At 46.2% G+C, this 19,037-nt stretch overlaps 1 protein-coding gene across 3 annotated transcripts in view; it reads right to left on the bottom strand.

The window, feature by feature from the left end:
• Positions 1 to 6,565: 6,565 nt before the first annotated feature.
• fars2 (phenylalanyl-tRNA synthetase 2, mitochondrial) overlaps positions 6,566 to 19,037 on the bottom strand; it is a 175,326-nt gene continuing 162,854 nt past the window's right edge. For all 3 annotated transcript variants that reach the window (XM_072379016.1, XM_072379017.1, XM_072379018.1), the window contains one exon: positions 6,566 to 8,330. In XM_072379016.1, the coding sequence (XP_072235117.1) occupies positions 8,192 to 8,330 (139 nt within the window). In that variant the 3' untranslated portion in view covers positions 6,566 to 8,191. The remainder of the gene's footprint in view (positions 8,331 to 19,037) is intronic.

Below are 19,037 nucleotides of genomic sequence, written 5' to 3'. Positions count from 1 at the left end.
TCTGGTGAGAATTAAGGCCCTGGAACCTGGAACCTGGAGCCTGGAACCTGTAAAGTGTTCAAATGAAGCTGATTTAATGGAAAACTGGTAAAGCTCTGATAAAATCAGAGTTTAAACACCACATCTGGTGAGAATTAAGGTCCTGGAGCCTGGAACCTGGAGCCTGGAACCTGTAAAGTGTTCAAATGAAGCTGATTTAATGGAAAACTGGTAAAGCTCTGATAAAATCAGAGTTTAAACACCACATCTGGTGAGAATTAAGGTCCTGGAGCCTGGAGCCTGGAACCTGTAAAGTGTTCAAATGAAGCTGATTTCATGGAAAACTGGTAAAACTCTGATAAAATCAGAGTTTAAATACCACATCTGGTGAGAATTAAGGCCCTGGAACCTGGAACCTGGAGCCTAGAACCTGTAAAGTGTTCAAATGAAGCTGGTTTCATGGAAAACTGGTAAAACTAATAAAATCAGAGTTTAAATACCACATCTGGTGAGAATTAAGGCCCTGGAACCTGGAACCTGGAGCCTGGAACCTGTAAAGTGTTCAAATGAAGCTGATTTCATGGAAAACTGGTAAAACTCTGATAAAATCAGAGTTTAAATACCACATCTGGTGAGAATTAAGGTCCTGGAGCCTGGAACCTGGAGCCTGGAACCTGTAAAGTGTTCAAATGAAGCTGATTTAATGGAAAACTGGTAAAGCTCTGATAAAATCAGAGTTTAAACACCACATCTGGTGAGAATTAAGGTCCTGGAGCCTGGAGCCTGGAACCTGTAAAGTGTTCAAATGAAGCTGATTTCATGGAAAACTGGTAAAACTCTGATAAAATCAGAGTTTAAACACCACATCTGGTGAGAATTAAGGTCCTGGAACCTGGAGCCTAGAACCCGTAAAGTGTTCAAATGAAGCTGATTTCATGGAAAACTGGTAAAACTAATAAAATCAGAGTTTAAATACCACATCTGGTGAGAATTAAGGTCCTGGAACCTGGAGCCTGGAACCTGGAAAGTGTTCAAATGAAGCTGATTTCATGGAAAACTGGTAAAACTCTAATAAAATCGGAGTTTAAACACCACATCTGGTGAGAATTAAGGTCCTGGAACCTGGAGCCTGGAGCCTGGAACCCGTAAAGTGTTCTGATTTCATGGAAAACCAGTAAAACTCTAATAAAATCGGAGTTTAAACACCACATCTGGTGAGAATTAAGGTCCTGGAACCTGGAGCCTGGAGCCTGGAACCCGTAAAGTGTTCTGATTTCATGGAAAACCAGTAAAACTCTAATAAAATCGGAGTTTAAACACCACATCTGGTGAGAATTAAGGTCCTGGAACCTGGAGCCTGGAGCCTGGAACCCGTAAAGTGTTCTGATTTCATGGAAAACCAGTAAATCTCTAATAAAATCAGAGTTTAAACACCACATCTGGTGAGAATTAAGGTCCTGGAGCCTGGAACCTGGAGCCTGGAGCCTGTAAAGTGTTGGAATGAAGCTGATTTCATGGAAAACTGGTAAAACTCTAATAAAATCAGAGTTTAAACACCACATCTGGTGAGAATTAAGGTCCTGGAACCTGGAGCCTGGAACCCGTAAAGTGTTCTGATTTCATGGAAAACCAGTAAATCTCTAATAAAATCAGAGTTTAAACACCACATCTGGTGAGAATTAAGGTCCTGGAGCCTGGAACCTGGAGCCTGGAACCTGGAAAATGTTCGAATGAAGCTGATTTCATGGAAAACTGGTAAAACTCTGATAAAATCAGAGTTTAAACACCACATCTGGTGAGAATCAAGGCCCTGGAACCTGGAACCTGGAACCTGGAGCCTGGAACCCGTAAAGTGTTCGAATGAAGCTGATTTCATGGAAAACTGGTAAAACTCTGATAAAATCAGAGTTTAAACACCACATCTGGTGAGAATTAAGGTCCTGGAGCCTGGAACCTGGAGCCTGGAACCCGTAAAGTGTTCGAATGAAGCTGATTTCATGGAAAACTGGTAAAACTCTGATAAAATCAGAGTTTAAACACCACATCTGGTGAGAATTAAGGCCCTGGAACCTGGAGCCTGGAACCTGGAAAGTGTTCAAATGAAGCTGATTTCATGGAAAACTGGTAAAACTCTGATAAAATCAGAGTTTAAACACCACATCTGGTGAGAATTAAGGCCCTGGAGCCTGGAACCTGGAGCCTGGAACCTGGAGCCTGGAGCCTGGAGCCTGGAACCTGGAGCCTGGAACCTGTTAAGTGTTGGAATGAAGCTGATTTCATGGAAAACTGGTAAAACTCTGATAAAATCAGAGTTTAAACCACATCTGGTGAGAATTAAGGCCCCGGAGCCTGGAACCTGGAGCCTGGAACCTGGAAAATGTTCGAATGAAGCTGATTTCATGGAAAACCAGTAAATCTCTGATAAAATCAGAGTTTAAACACCACATCTGGTGAGAATTAAGGCTCCGGAGCCTGGAACCTGGAACCCGTAAAGTGTTCGAATGAAGCTGATTTAATGGAAAACTGGTAAAACTCTGATAAAATCAGAGTTTAAACACCACATCTGGTGAGAATTAAGGCTCCGGAGCCTGGAACCTGGAACCTGGAACCCGTAAAGTGTTCGAATGAAGCTGATTTAATGGAAAACTGGTAAAACTCTGATAAAATCAGAGTTTAAACACCACATCTGGTGAGAATTAAGGTCCTGGAGCCTGGAACCTGGAGCCTGGAACCCGTAAAGTGTTCTGATTTCATGGAAAACCAGTAAATCTCTGATAAAATCAGAGTTTAAACACCACATCTGGTGAGAATTAAGGTCCTGGAGCCTGGAGCCTGGAACCTGTAAAGTGTTCAAATGAAGCTGATTTCATGGAAAACTGGTAAAACTCTGATAAAATCAGAGTTTAAACACCACATCTGGTGAGAATTAAGGCCCCGGAGCCTGGAACCTGGAACCTGGAACCCGTAAAGTGTTCAAATGAAGCTGATTTAATGGAAAACTGGTGAAACTCTAATAAAATCAGAGTTTAAACACCACATCTGGTGAGAATTAAGGTCCTGGAGCCTGGAACCTGGAAAATGTTCGAATGAAGCTGATTTCATGGAAAACTGGTAAAACTCTAATAAAATCAGAGTTTAAACACCACATCTGGTGAGAATTAAGGCCCCGGAGCCTGGAACCTGGAACCTGGAACCTGTTAAGTGTTCAAATGAAGCTGATTTAATGGAAAACTGGTGAAACTCTAATAAAATCAGAGTTTAAACACCACATCTGGTGAGAATTAAGGCCCCGGAGCCTGGAACCTGGAGCCTGGAACCTGGAAAATGTTCGAATGAAGCTAATTTCATGGAAAACCAGTAAATCTCTGATAAAATCAGAGTTTAAACACCACATCTGGTGAGAATCAAGGCCCTGGAGCCTGGAACCTGGAACCCGTAAAGTGTTCTGATTTCATGGAAAACCAGTAAATCTCTGATAAAATCAGAGTTTAAACACCACATCTGGTGAGAATTAAGGTCCTGGAGCCTGGAACCTGGAGCCTGGAACCTGGAACCTGGAGCCTGGAACCTGGAGCCTGGAACCTGTAAAATGTTCGAATGAAGCTAATTTCATGGAAAACCAGTAAATCTCTGATAAAATCAGAGTTTAAACACCACATCTGGTGAGAATCAAGGCCCTGGAGCCTGGAACCTGGAACCCGTAAAGTGTTCTGATTTCATGGAAAACCAGTAAATCTCTGATAAAATCAGAGTTTAAACACCAGATATCAGGTCAGAAACACCTTTAAATCCCTTTGAAATGTCTTTAAACCTTCACCAGTTGCTGTAAAATCAGGAGTTACCCAAAATCACTCTAAATTGTTCTGAAATTGATCGCTCAGACGGATCCAAACGGTCCAAACCGGACACCGTTTGGACTCTAAGCTTGGCCTCAAACTGTCAGAGCTCCGTTTTAACTCGACCGGAGTGAGGAGCGCCGCCGCCCGCCGCCGCCAGCCTCCGGCAGCCTGACTGGCAGGGTGGCGGCGTATGATCGCAGCAGCCTCAGCTCGCTGACAGTGTGCTGAGGGAGTGTTTCCTAATGAGCTTTATTCAAATGAGCGCGCAGTTGCATTTCTATCTTTGCGGGGACTCTTTCAGGCAGACTCTGAGCTCTCTCTGGGTTTAAATGTGAGCTTAGAGGAAGGTTTAGCCGTCCAAATGGCCCCATGACACACTGCTTTATGTCTACAGCAGAAATACAGCAAGACCTGAAGAAATATGAGCAAAGGAGTAAATAAAAAGTTGAATAAGATCACAGTCAAGGTGTCCGGACACTGGGTCGAAGGCCGGAGAGTAAAAGCGTGTTTTGTGAGTTTGTGTCATTGAGATAAACGGGAAACTGAATTAATTCATGAGTAATAATCGGTAATAAATCTGGGTCTAAGGCCATTTCCAGACTATCTGGAATGTTAAAGGTTAAAGGTCACCCCAAGGTGAAGAAGCCCAGAGCTACATCTCAGACTCTACAGGCCTCAGTTAGCATGTTAAAGGTTAAAGGTCATCCCAAGGTGAAAAAGCCCAGAGCTACATCTCAGACTCTACAGGCCTCAGTTAGCATGTTAAAGGTCAAAGGTCACCCCAAGGTGAAGAAGCCCAGAGCTACATCTCAGACTCTACAGGCCTCAGTTAGCATGTTAAAGGTTAAAGGTCATCCCAAGGTGAAAAAGCCCAGAGCTACATCTCAGACTCTACAGGCCTCAGTTAGCATGCTAAAGGTTAAAGGTCACCCCAAGGTGAAGAAGCCCAGAGCTACATCTCAGACTCTACAGGCCTCAATTAGCATGTTAAAGGTTAAAGGTCATCCCAAGGTGAAAAAGCCCAGAGCTACATCTCAGACTCTACAGGCCTCAGTTAGCATGTTAAAGGTTAAAGGTCACCCCAAGGTGAAAAAGCCCAGAGCTACATCTCAGACTCTACAGGCCTCAGTTAGCATGTTAAAGGTTAAAGGTCACCCCAAGGTGAAGAAGCCCAGAGCTACATCTCAGACTCTACAGGCCTCAGTTAGCATGTTAAAGGTTAAAGGTCATCCCAAGGTGAAAAAGCCCAGAGCTACATCTCAGACTCTACAGGCCTCAGTTAGCATGTTAAAGGTCAAAGGTCACCCCAAGGTGAAGAAGCCCAGAGCTACATCTCAGACTCTACAGGCCTCAGTTAGCATGTTAAAGGTTAAAGGTCATCCCAAGGTGAAAAAGCCCAGAGCTACATCTCAGACTCTACAGGCCTCAGTTAGCATGCTAAAGGTTAAAGGTCACCCCAAGGTGAAGAAGCCCAGAGCTACATCTCAGACTCTACAGGCCTCAATTAGCATGTTAAAGGTTAAAGGTCATCCCAAGGTGAAAAAGCCCAGAGCTACATCTCAGACTCTACAGGCCTCAGTTAGCATGTTAAAGGTTAAAGGTCACCCCAAGGTGAAAAAGCCCAGAGCTACATCTCAGACTCTACAGGCCTCAGTTAGCATGTTAAAGGTTAAAGGTCACCCCAAGGTGAAGAAGCCCAGAGCTACATCTCAGACTCTACAGGCCTCAGTTAGCATGTTAAAGGTTAAAGGTCACCCCAAGGTGAAGAAGCCCAGAGCTACATCTCAGACTCTACAGGCCTCAGTTAGCATGTTAAAGGTTAAAGGTCACCCCAAGGTGAAGAAGCCCAGAGCTACATCTCAGACTCTACAGGCCTCAGTTAGCATGTTAAAGGTTAAAGGTCATGACAGCACAGTTAGAAAAAGACTGAACAAGGATGGCTTGTTTGGAAGGGCTGCAGGAGAAAGCCTCTTCTCTCTAAAAAGAACATGGCAGCACAGCTTAGGTTTGCAAAGCTGCATCTGAACAAAGCTCAAGACTTCTGGAACAATGTCCTTTGGACAGACCAGAGCAAAGTGGAGATGTTTGGTCCTAATGCACAGCAGCACGTTTGGAGGAAACCAAACACAGCATATCAGCACAAACACCTCATACCAGCTGTCAAGCACGGTGGTGGAGGGCTGATGATCTGGGCTGGTTCTGCAGCCACAGGACCTGGGCACCTTGCAGTCATTGAGTCCACCATGAACTCCTCTGGATACCAAAGTATTCTAGAGTCAGATGTGAGGCCATCTGTCCCACAGCTAAAGCTGGGCTGAAACTGGCTCATCAACAGGACAAAGATCCCAAACACAGCAGCAGATCTACAGCAGAATGTGGGAAAAAGAAAAGAATCAAGGTGTTGCAATGGTCCAGTCAGAGTCCAGACCTCAGCCTGACTGAAATGCTGTGGTGGGACCTTAAGAGAGCTGTGCAGAAACCAAAGCTGCAAACCTCAATGATGACGTTGACATCTTGGATCTTCTTCCTGAACCGACCTCTCGGCACTTCTTACCTTCTGGAGGTTTTGGGCTGTGGCTATTCACTGGAGAGGGACGTAGAACACGGAATATAGACTATAAACCAGTTTAATTTCAATAATAATCCCATTTTTGAAGATTTTTTCAGAGCGGTGTAACATCCATGTGCAGAAAACCTGTTCATCCCATTAATCCATTTCACATAAAGTCAAACAGTAACTGACACAGAACAATGTACTCAAACTGTTTTAATGTTTTCATCTAAACATACAAACCCGTCAGAAGACTCCAACACACAGCTTTAACGAAGCAGAAAAGGAAAAACTCGACTTCATGTTTTATATGAGCCTCAAACAGCAGAGTTCAGTGTTTTAATCTCTCCTCAATGACAGATTTTCCCATAATTTACATTCAAATTCAGCTAATCTGGAACAGGAAAAGCTTCTGGAAGAAAACGTGGTTAAATTGTCTTTAAAAAAGTCATCATATTGTTAATGAATACATGTAGAAAGATGTTTTAATCAGCTCTGCAGCGTTTTATTATTCCATTTAGAACAATAAGCAGCTCCATCTGTCCATTTAACCTCCATCTCTGCTCAAATCTTAAAGGTTGTCAATAATTCTTGATTAATCTGCTTAATCTTTATGGTGGAAACACAGATGAGAAGGAGCTGAGGAAAAACTCGTGGATAATTATCCCCCAAAAAGACTTTAAGTGACAGAAATCCAAAGTCTTTTGTTGCTCGAACAGCTGGACGTCAGCCCGGCTGCTCGGCTTTGTTCGCCCACCATCCGCCCCGACAACCACCTGCCGAATAAACAGACTTTTCCAGAAAAGGTTCCAAGTTTAGTGGAAAAAGTGGATTTTAAGACGACTTCTTCTGGCGAATCTAAGGAAGTTTTCCAGTTGAAAAACTATATTTTCTGAGACTTTTCTAAGTGAAACTCATCTGATATTCGCTCAAATCAGCCAGAAGCTGCACAGCTTCTGCTCAGCAGGTGTTCTATTCAGAAATTTTCAGGGTTTGAGGGACAAATTCACTGAAAATGTCGTTTATATGCAGATAAATGGGTCAGATTTTCACAAATCATACCATCATTAAACTTTGAAAGAAAGAGAGATTGGACTGAAGACAAGTTTCGGTCCAATCTGTTGGTTTCCTTAGCTGGGATATTATTTTTGAATTGGCTCCATATGAATGAATTGGATTATTTTTTAATCCATTAATCCATTTAATTGGATTATGATTATAACAAATTGAATTCCAATTGGTTTGAATTGGACTTGAGATGACAATTGTTGTAATTTGGCGCTTTATAAATAAAACTGAATTGAATTGAAAAGAAATCAAATCCCTTCCCGAGGTCAGTTTCAGCAGGTTTATTCTGAATAAATTGACGTTTTAAGTGTCACAAACTGCAGCTGCTCAGGACAAATTCACTGAAAATGTCGAAAATGTCAACTTTATGCAGATAAATGGGTCATATTTTCACAAATCATACCATCATTAAACTTTGAAAGAAATCGAATCCCTTCCTGAGGTCAGTTTCAGCCGGTTTCAGAGGGCATAAATTTGCTCTGACGTCTCTCAAAAACAGTTTAAAGTGTCACAAACTGCAGCTGCTCAGGACTCAGCAGCCAGACGGAGGAGGATGTTTTTGGAAATCAAAGGTGACACACGTCAAATTCGCACATTTCAGCCTGAAGAGGAGAGAACACACCAGAGAGGATGACGAGCTGCTGCTTGAGAGAGCATCAAAAAGCAGAGAGCGACGCCTTCATTGAAGCCGACACGTTTCTCCCTGCGGCGACACATCACAGCGGCGAGCTGCTTTAACGCCTCTGAGCGTGACTCAGTATCGGCCCTGCACGCCCAGCTCGGTTTCGGCGGTGCGCTCGATTTGCTCGTGGACGAGTCGGACCTCCTGCTGGGTCAGAGTTCGCTCCATGTGGCGGTAGATGATGCGGTAGCACTGGCTCCGCCTACCAGTCCTGAAACACAGAGAAAAAGGGAAATAATCATTTTTAACTGAAGTTGTTTTTCTCTGAGCGTTACCTGGATAATTATTACATTTCTGCTGGTTTCCCTCCTTCCCTTTTTTATCAAAGCAGACTTTTAAAGATTAGTATTCAAGCGCAGTCATTAACGAGATTTTGGCTAACATTAGCTAGCTTTAAAGCTAACGCCAGTTTTTCGATGTTCGCAGGTATTTTCTAAAAATGTTCGCTTGATTCTTGCTTTTATTTTTATGTGAACAGTTTTTAATATTCACTGTTTTTCACACTATTTTTTTTGTATACAGATGTTATGTGATGCTAAGCTAACCGGCTCTGTGCTATCGTCTTTTAATGCTGCTTTTTGTTAGTTCTTTGAACACTCATTTATAATGCAGTTTCCTGGTTTTTAGTGTAAGAATTTTTAATGTGAACAGTTTTTAATATTCACTGTTTTTCACACTATTTTTTTTGTATACAGATGCTATGTGATGCTAAGCTAACCGGCTATGTGCTAACGTTTTTTAATGCTGCTTTTTGTCATTTATAATGCAGTTTCCTGGTTTTTAGTGTAAGAATTTTATCTAAGTAAAAGCTATTTTTTTTCTAAAACATTTCTAAGCTAATGTTAGTATTTTTATGTCAAAGTTGTTTTTTCTATGCTAACAACTTTTATGCTAATGTATTCTTTGATCAATTACTTTACATGTAAATACCTTTTTTATGCAAACAGTTTTTGTTTAGGTTAGTTTTTTATCATCAGTTTCTTCTAAAAAAACTGTATCAGGCTTTTTTTTATACAGATGCTATGTGATGCTAAGCTAACCGGCTATGTGCTAACGTTTTTTAATGTTGCTTTTTGTCATTTATAATGCAGTTTCCTGGTTTTTAGTGTAAGAATTTTATCTAAGTAAAAGCAATTTTTTTTCTAAAACATTTCTAAGCTAATGTTAGTATTTTTATGTCAAAGTTGTTTTTTCTAAGCTAACAACTTTTATGCTAATGTATTCTTTGTTCAACCACTTTACATGTAAATACCTTTTTTATGCAAACAGTTTTTGTTTAGGTTAGTTTTTTATCATCAGTTTCTTCTAAAAAAAACTTTCAGGCTTTTTTTTATACAGATGCTATGTGATGCTAAGCTAACCGGCTATGTGCTAACGTTTTTTAATGCTGCTTTTTGTCATTTATAATGCAGTTTCCTGGTTTTTAGTGTAAGAATTTTATCTAAGTAAAAGCTATTTTTTTCTAAAACATTTCTAAGCTAATGTTAGTATTTTTATGTCAAAGTTGTTTTTATGCTAATGTTTTCTTTGATCAACCACTTTACATGTAAATATCTTTTTTATGGAAACAGTGTTTAGGTTTAGGTTTAGGTTAGTTTTTTATCATCAGTTTCTTCTAAAAAAGGCTTTTTTTTATATGTTACTTTTAATCTGCCATGTGGAAAAAGATTATTACAACTCATTCAACACTAAAATCAGTTTTTCTATGCAAACATTTTAATGCTGTTTGTATTTTCCGTTGTTCCTGTTTTTTGTCTTGATCAGTTTGCAGCCATTTACTCCTCTTCAGCTCCATTTCCTATGGTTCTGTCCTTTTCCTGCTTTCTTTGCTCTTTCCTCATCATCCTGTCTCTACTAATCCTTATTTCAACTTCTCACTTCATATTCCCATTTCCTGTCTCTCTACCATTTCCTTTCTGCTAATCCTGCAGTTGACAAAGTGATTCAAAACCCATTCAAACACACCAATATCAGCTAAATGCAACACAGTCTTTCTTCACTCTGGCTCGATGTTGTTCTGCCTCTCTCTGAGCAGCTAATGAATAATTGAAGATTAGTACATTTGGAGTAAATGTCAGGCCGAAAATGAAGAAATACAATTACACATCATATTCGTGTCCACATGCACACACACAGTCACAGTGAATGGTATTTAATGTGATGGACTGTGTCGTTGTTGAATAATTGATGTCTCCATTATCCAGCCCACATATGCGGGGGGGGGGGGGGGGGGTCGATACAGTGACACCTGTAAACTCTGCACACACGACAACACACAGTAAACAGGAATATGTACGATAAATATGCATCTTACATCATTCATGAGCTATAGTAGGTGTTTCTCTGCTGTGCATAAACAGACAAATGATGCAAACAAAATGCAGGAGAGACGGAAAATGAAGACCGAAGCTGCATTTTTCCACTTTTATTGCATCAATATTCAATACGTCTACTTTAAAGGATAATTCAGATTTATTCCAACCTGTTGTGGTTTTAAGGGTCATATTAACTTATTAACTAAATGCTGTAACATTTAGAGAAACAAGGATACGCAAAAAACCTGCGTGAACATGAACGAACCCGATAACTTTATAGAATATAACATTTTTACTTCAACCAAAATGTTGTTTTCAGTCGTTCTGACAGAAGAAACAGAAGTCAGACTTCCCAAATTTAACTAAAGGTATCCCAGCATCAACCAAAACTTAACGTATTCTTCTCAGGACACTCAGCTTTGGAGGTGAAATCTGGAGGCATCGAGGAGTCAAACTTCATTAATTATTGGAGCCAGGATTATTCAGATCAGTTTATCTGTCGTGGAAACATGTTCAAGGCGGTTCAGAAGCCGGTCAAAGAGCTCCTCTGAGTGTAAAGTGATTAAACCGAAGCTGTAATCAAATATATAGAAGCTCCTCTGAGATATTCAGTTAGACGCTAGAAAATAAGACGTCAAGCTTATCGGTTTTGGTCCGATGACTTATTCCCAGAATTTTAATATCTTTCACATTTGCACAGACCTCAGAAAACCCTTCATCATGTTCTTTCCCCTTGAAAAAGAACCAGAAGTCTCACTGTTTGAGCTCCGTTCCCAAACAGATTCACACCAGACCATTAAAAACTTTAATTCGACCTTTATTTAAAATCTAATTCAACGCTTTAAATGTTCTGTGTTGCCTGTGAGTCGATTTCTGGCTCAGACCCGGTAAAAGTTTGGCTTCTCATCAGTATCCAGAGTTTCCGTGACTGGAGGAGGGTGAATAAATCAAATCTTCCACTACTGGAGGCTCAGATGTAAAATGCTGGAGTAGCTCAGCCCACCCTGAGTTTGTCCTTGTTTCCTCTCCTGAAAAGAGGCTGGAGGGGCTCCTCGTCCTCAGAAACATCACCTTAAAACCTCCTTTGGCAGGATTTTTGCTCATTAGACTCTTGGGTTCTTTCCAGGGTAAATTCTGAATCTCTGATCAGATTTATTTTGGTCTTGTGATGGTCTGCCTGACTGATTCCATCAGGTGTCTTAAAGGCCTTCATCCCAGCCATATGATGCAGAGAAAGCTCAGAACAGCTGATGTTTCCCACTGTTCACCATGAGGAACAACCTTATTCTTAATGAGCAAAGGCTGCAGGGTGATAATGGAGCTGAAGAGTTGATCAAATCCACCCAAAGATCATCTGAACGCTGCTTTAATGGAAGGAAACAACCAAGAAAGCGTCTGCTTAAGCTTTGTTGATGAGAAACAAACATTAAAATGTCTTAAAAATGTTCTAAATCCTAAAGATTTCAGGTTATTTCCAGGATGGAAAATGACAGATTTCTAATAATTTCTCAGTCTCGCTGCTCTTTAATCAGAAAGGTAACATCTAAAGTAAATTCTCTCTATTTTCCACGATCCACAGCTCGCTCACTGATAAAAATCCAACAAGCACAGACTTGAACTTGCAGCGAATGCTCATTAATATCCACAGTGATGGGAAGAAGGAAGCTTTGTCAGAGGTGGAGAGAAAACCTCCCTGAAGGCATCTGAGCCAAAACATAAGAAACAGGCAAAATAAAACAGAATTGATGTGATGTCAGGCTTCAGCAGATGGTGTTTTGGAGAAAGAGATGTCGAGATGAAGGACCGGAGAGGGGCTGTGCTTCAAAGAGCAGTTTCATTGGGAGAGGCCAAGAGACCGGGAGACAGAGAAGGATAAGTGGATGGTGATGGAAAGGCTTGAAAGAAGAGAGCTGGTTTTAATTCGGATAGAGGGAAAAGGAGGGAGAGATGCAGGGATGAGAGTGATCGATAGATGAAGAGAGGTGCAGACGAGAGGAAACTCCAGCAGCTGCCAACGCCCTTGAAAGTACTGCGATGTCTTCACAGAAAGAGACAAAAACTGGGATATCTGATACTGTAGAAACCCCCGAGGAGGGAGGAGGAGATGGGGGGAGGGAAGGGAGGAAGGAAGGGAGGGAGGAAGGGAGGAAGGAAGGGAGGAAGGAAGGGAGGAGGAGATGGGGGGAAGGAAGGGAGGGAGGAAGGGAGGAGGAGATGGGGGGAAGGAAGGGAGGAGAGAAGGAAGGAGGAGATGGGGGGAGGGAAGGGAGGGAGGGAAGGGAGGGAGGAAGGGAGGGAGGAAGGGAGGAGAGAAGGGAGGAAAGAAGGGAGGAGGGAAGGGAGGAGGAGATGGGGGGAAGGAAGGCAGGAGAGAAGGAAGGAGGAGATGGGGGGAAGGAAGGGAGGAAGGAAGGGAGGGAGGGAGGAAGGGAGGAAAGAAGGCAGGAGAGAAGGGGGAAGGAAGGGAGGAGAGAAGGGAGGAAGGAAGGGAGGAGGGAAGGAAGGAGAGAAGGGAGGAAGGAAGGGAGGGAGGAAGGGAGGGAGGGAGGGAGGTAATAAGAGAGGAGGGAAGGGAGGAGAGAAGGGGGAAGGAAGGGAGGAAGGAAGGGAGGAGGAGATGGGGGGAAGGAAGGGAGGGAGGAAGGGAGGGAGGAAGGGAGGAAGGGAGGAAGGGAGGAAGGGAGGGAGGGAGGAAGGAAGGGAGGAGGAGATGGGGGGAAGGAAGGGAGGGAGGAAGGGAGGGAGGAAGGGAGGAAGGAAAGAAGGGAGGAGGGAAGGAAGGAGAGAAGGGAGGAAGGAAGGGAGGAGGGAAGGGAGGAGGAGATGGGGGGAAGGAAGGCAGGAGAGAAGGAAGGAGGAGATGGGGGGAAGGAAGGGAGGAAGGAAGGGAGGGAGGGAGGAAGGGAGGAAAGAAGGCAGGAGAGAAGGGGGAAGGAAGGGAGGAGAGAAGGGAGGAAGGAAGGGAGGAGGGAAGGAAGGAGAGAAGGGAGGAAGGAAGGGAGGGAGGAAGGGAGGGAGGGAGGGAGGTAATAAGAGAGGAGGGAAGGGAGGAGAGAAGGGGGAAGGAAGGGAGGAAGGAAGGGAGGAGGAGATGGGGGGAAGGAAGGGAGGGAGGAAGGGAGGGAGGAAGGGAGGAAGGGAGGAAGGGAGGAAGGGAGGGAGGGAGGAAGGAAGGGAGGAGGAGATGGGGGGAAGGAAGGGAGGGAGGAAGGGAGGGAGGAAGGGAGGAAGGAAAGAAGGGAGGAGGGAAGGAAGGAGAGAAGGGAGGAAGGAAGGGAGGGAGGAAGGGAGGAGGAGATGGGGGGAAGGAAGGGAGGAAGGAAGGGAGGAAGGGAGGAAGGAAGGGAGGGAGGAAGGGAGGAAGGAAGGGAGGAGGAGATGGGGGGAAGGAAGGGAGGGAGGAAGGGAGGAGGAGATGGGGGGAAGGAAGGGAGGGAGGAAGGGAGGGAGGAAGGGAGGAGGAGATGGGGGGAAGGAAGGGAGGGAGGAAGGGAGGGAGGAAGGGAGGAGGAGATGGGGGGAAGGAAGGGAGGAAGGAAGGAAGGAAGGAGAGAAGGGAGGAAGGAAGGGAGGGAGGAAGGGAGGAGGAGATGGGGGGAGGGAAGGGAGGAAGGGAGGAAGGAGGAGATGGGGGGAAGGAAGGGAGGAAGGAAGGGAGGAAGGAAGGGAGGGAGGAAGGAAGGGAGGAAGGAAGGGAGGAAGGGAGGGAGGAAGGGAGGAAGGAAGGGAGGAGGTGATGGGGGGAAGGAAGGGAGGAAGGAAGGAAGGGAGGAAGGGAGGAAGGGAGGAAGGAAGGGAGGAGGAGATGGGGGGAGGGAAGGGAGGGAGGAAGGGAGGAGGAGATGGGGGGAGGGAAGGGAGGGAGGGAGGAAGGGAGGAAGGGAGGAAGGGAGGAGGAGATGGGGGGAAGGAAGGGAGGAGAGAAGGGAGGAGGAAGGGAGGAGGAGATGGGGGGAAGGAAGGGAGGAGAGAAGGGAGGAGGAGATGGGGGGAGGGAAGGGAGGAGAGAAGGGAGGAAGGAAGGGAGGGAGGAAGGGAGGGAGGGAGGGAGGTAATAAGAGAGGAGGGAAGGGAGGAGAGAAGGGGGAAGGAAGGGAGGAAGGAAGGGAGGAGGAGATGGGGGGAAGGAAGGGAGGGAGGAAGGGAGGGAGGAAGGGAGGAAGGGAGGAAGGGAGGAAGGGAGGGAGGGAGGAAGGAAGGGAGGAGGAGATGGGGGGAAGGAAGGGAGGGAGGAAGGGAGGGAGGAAGGGAGGAAGGAAAGAAGGGAGGAGGGAAGGAAGGAGAGAAGGGAGGAAGGAAGGGAGGGAGGAAGGGAGGAGGAGATGGGGGGAAGGAAGGGAGGAAGGAAGGGAGGAAGGGAGGAAGGAAGGGAGGGAGGAAGGGAGGAAGGAAGGGAGGAGGAGATGGGGGGAAGGAAGGGAGGGAGGAAGGGAGGAGGAGATGGGGGGAAGGAAGGGAGGGAGGAAGGGAGGGAGGAAGGGAGGAGGAGATGGGGGGAAGGAAGGGAGGGAGGAAGGGAGGGAGGAAGGGAGGAGGAGATGGGGGGAAGGAAGGGAGGAAGGAAGGAAGGAAGGAGAGAAGGGAGGAAGGAAGGGAGGGAGGAAGGGAGGAGGAGATGGGGGGAGGGAAGGGAGGAAGGGAGGAAGGAGGAGATGGGGGGAAGGAAGGGAGGAAGGAAGGGAGGAAGGAAGGGAGGGAGGAAGGAAGGGAGGAAGGAAGGGAGGAAGGGAGGGAGGAAGGGAGGAAGGAAGGGAGGAGGTGATGGGGGGAAGGAAGGGAGGAAGGAAGGAAGGGAGGAAGGGAGGAAGGGAGGAAGGAAGGGAGGAGGAGATGGGGGGAGGGAAGGGAGGAGAGAAGGGAGGAAGGAAGGGAGGGAGGAAGGGAGGGAGGGAGGGAGGTAATAAGAGAGGAGGGAAGGGAGGAGAGAAGGGGGAAGGAAGGGAGGAAGGAAGGGAGGAGGAGATGGGGGGAAGGAAGGGAGGGAGGAAGGGAGGAAGGGAGGAAGGGAGGAAGGGAGGGAGGGAGGAAGGAAGGGAGGAGGAGATGGGGGGAAGGAAGGGAGGGAGGAAGGGAGGGAGGAAGGGAGGAAGGAAAGAAGGGAGGAGGGAAGGAAGGAGAGAAGGGAGGAAGGAAGGGAGGGAGGAAGGGAGGAGGAGATGGGGGGAAGGAAGGGAGGAAGGAAGGGAGGAAGGGAGGAAGGAAGGGAGGGAGGAAGGGAGGAAGGAAGGGAGGAGGAGATGGGGGGAAGGAAGGGAGGGAGGAAAGGAGGAGGAGATGGGGGGAAGGAAGGGAGGGAGGAAGGGAGGGAGGAAGGGAGGAGGAGATGGGGGGAAGGAAGGGAGGGAGGAAGGGAGGGAGGAAGGGAGGAGGAGATGGGGGGAAGGAAGGGAGGAAGGAAGGAAGGAAGGAGAGAAGGGAGGAAGGAAGGGAGGGAGGAAGGGAGGAGGAGATGGGGGGAGGGAAGGGAGGAAGGGAGGAAGGAGGAGATGGGGGGAAGGAAGGGAGGAAGGAAGGGAGGAAGGAAGGGAGGGAGGAAGGAAGGGAGGAAGGAAGGGAGGAAGGGAGGGAGGAAGGGAGGAAGGAAGGGAGGAGGTGATGGGGGGAAGGAAGGGAGGAAGGAAGGAAGGGAGGAAGGGAGGAAGGGAGGAAGGAAGGGAGGAGGAGATGGGGGGAGGGAAGGGAGGGAGGAAGGGAGGAGGAGATGGGGGGAGGGAAGGGAGGGAGGGAGGAAGGGAGGAAGGGAGGAAGGGAGGAGGAGATGGGGGGAAGGAAGGGAGGAGAGAAGGGAGGAGGAAGGGAGGAGGAGATGGGGGGAAGGAAGGGAGGAGAGAAGGGAGGAGGAGATGGGGGGAGGGAAGGGAGGAAGGGAGGAAGGAAGGAAGGGAGGAGGAGATGGGGGGAGGGAAGGGAGGGAGGAAGGGAGGAGGAGATGGGGGGAGGGAAGGGAGGGAGGGAGGGAGGAAGGGAGGAGAGAAGGGAGGAGGAAGGGAGGAGGAGATGGGGGGAGGGAAGGGAGGAAGGGAGGAAGGGAGGAAGGGAGGAAGGGAGGAAGGAAGGGAGGAGGAGATGGGGGGAGGGAAGGGAGGAGGAGATGGGGGGAGGGAAGGGAGGGAGGGAGGAAGGGAGGAAGGGAGGAAGGGAGGAGGAGATGGGGGGAAGGAAGGGAGGAGAGAAGGGAGGAGGAAGGGAGGAGGAGATGGGGGGAGGGAAGGGAGGAAGGGAGGAAGGGAGGAAGGGAGGAAGGGAGGAAGGGAGGAAGGAAGGGAGGAGGAGATGGGGGGAGGGAAGGGAGGGAGGAAGGGAGGAGGAGATGGGGGGAGGGAAGGGAGGGAGGGAGGAAGGGAGGAAGGGAGGAAGGGAGGAGGAGATGGGGGGAAGGAAGGGAGGAGAGAAGGGAGGAGGAAGGGAGGAGAGAAGGGAGGAAGGAAGGGAGGGAGGAAGGGAGGAGAGAAGGGAGGAAAGAAGGGAGGAAGGAAGGGAGGAGAGAAGGGAGGAAGGAAGGGAGGGAGGAAGGGAGGGAGGGAGGAGAGAAGGGAGGTAATAAGAGAGGAGGGAAGGGAGGGAGGAAGGGAGGGAGGAAGGGAGGGAGGAAGGGAGGGAGGAAGGGAGGAGAGAAGGGAGGTAATACGAGAGGAAGGAAGGAAGGGAGGGAGGAAGGGAGGGAGGAAGGGAGGGAGGAAGGGAGGGAGGTAATAAGAGAGGAAGGAAGGGAGGAAAGAAGGAAGGAAAGAAGGGAGGAGAGAAGGATGCTTCCTCCCCTTCGTCTCCTCCTCCATTTTTCTCCTCCTCTTTTTATTGTAACGTGAGGAAACGTACTCCCTCCTGAGATTTATCCCTCTTCCTCGCTCTTTTTATATGAAGGTACCTGTTTTCTACATCTTATGTTATCAGGCCCAGGAGCCGCTCCAGAAACTTATTGTTGGGTTTAAAGTCAGAGGCAACGCTTTGGTTTTCACTTAATAAAATGCTTTACGAGCTGCGCAGGAGGAGATTGGGGCGGATTCAGGGTGAACAAAATGCTCAACAGGTGGTTCATCCTCCTGATAAAAAGGTTCTTAAACTCTTCAGAGAAGATTAATCCAACACTCGTCTTTTTGTGTTCAAATCTTATCAGATTTCAGGTACACCTTCGAAGCATTGAGGAAAGTTCAAAGAAAGTGTCTCGTTTGCATTGGTTTCAGACCTCAGAAGGAGCAAAAAAAGACCAGCAGACCAGTTTCTATCTGGTGTCCTGAGAGGGTAAGAACCGCAAGATGCCTGAAGACTTCAGATCCAAGATGAGAAAGAAAGCAGTCAGTTCGAACTGAAGAGGCTTCTTGGTTGAAAGGTGAAACATCCTGAGGAACCAAGAAAAGAAGCCCAGTTCTGAATGATCTTTGAACATTAGCTTGAACCAGAGTAGCTCCGTTTGTCCACATGCTGTTTGCACCAATACATGGTAAGTATTTGAAAAATGCTCATTCAGTCTTTCTTTCGTCGCAAACTCGCTAACTTAACTTAGCATTAGCTCGCTAACTTAGCATTAACTTAGCATTAACTCGCTAACTTAGCATTGACTTAGCATTAACTCGCTAACTTAGCATTAACTCGCTAAATTAGCATTAGCTCGCTAACTTAGCATTAACTTAGCATTAACTTAGCATTAGCATTAACTTAGCATTAACTCGCTTACTTAGCATTAACTTAGCATTAACTCGCTAACTTAGCATTAACTTAGCATTAACTCACTAACTTAGCATTAACTTAGCATTAACGCGCTAATTTAGCATTAACTTAGCATTAACTCGCTAATTTAGCATTAACCAACCATCTCTGAGGCCTGATTCTCTGCTTTTGTGTTTAAAGTGAATGCAGAGAAGTAAAATGTCTCATCAGCACTTCTCTTCATAAAGCTACCAAGCTGGTTTCCATCTGTCTCACGATCAATAAATCCTTCCTGATGACGCGCTACACAAAACGCCAAAAACACATGAATCAGCGACTGCATATTCTTGAGGCCTATGGAAACAAGTAATTGGTTAAAATTAGAGGAAAACTGTGGCTACATGGAACAGAAACAGTCACACTTAGAACAAACCAAGCCAAGAAATAAATGTGGACTTTTAATTAACCCACGAAGGCTGTGAAACTAAAATAGCAAAAAAACAGCAGAAAATTCATTAAAAAGCAAAGCTCAGCGATAATTTAATTTGTCTGATTTTAGACTTTCAAACACTTTAACAGGTTCAAGTTTAGATCAGAGCAATCTTTCAGATTTACACCCTTTTCTTCTCTTCCTCCTTCCATCAATGCAACCCTCCTTTCTCCAGATTAAATTAGTGGATTACGGTCGATATTCGTACTCTCATCTCAGTCTTTATGTGAATGAACGCTCGACAAACCTGAGTCATTCTTCAAAGGCCTCCCATCCATCTTTCCTCCTTCCTTTCTTTCTCAATTTATCCATCCTTCTCCTCTACTGGGCCAGAAAACAACCAAAATCAATTAGTATTCTATTAGGTGGCTGTGATGTTGGTGAGAGTGAACCGGAGGCTCTCCACTCTCATTAATCTCACCACTTAGATCCTTCCTAATTGGGACGGACAGTCAGACGGAGGTGATGG

This window comes from Leuresthes tenuis, unplaced genomic scaffold (genome assembly GCF_036924035.1).
Source record: "Leuresthes tenuis unplaced genomic scaffold, fLeuTen1.0.hap1 SCAF_24, whole genome shotgun sequence".
In the NCBI taxonomy this organism is placed as follows: Eukaryota; Metazoa; Chordata; class Actinopteri; order Atheriniformes; family Atherinopsidae; genus Leuresthes; species Leuresthes tenuis.
The sequence above is the reverse complement of the archived record's forward strand: the minus strand, read 5'-3'. Positions and strand labels throughout refer to the sequence as shown.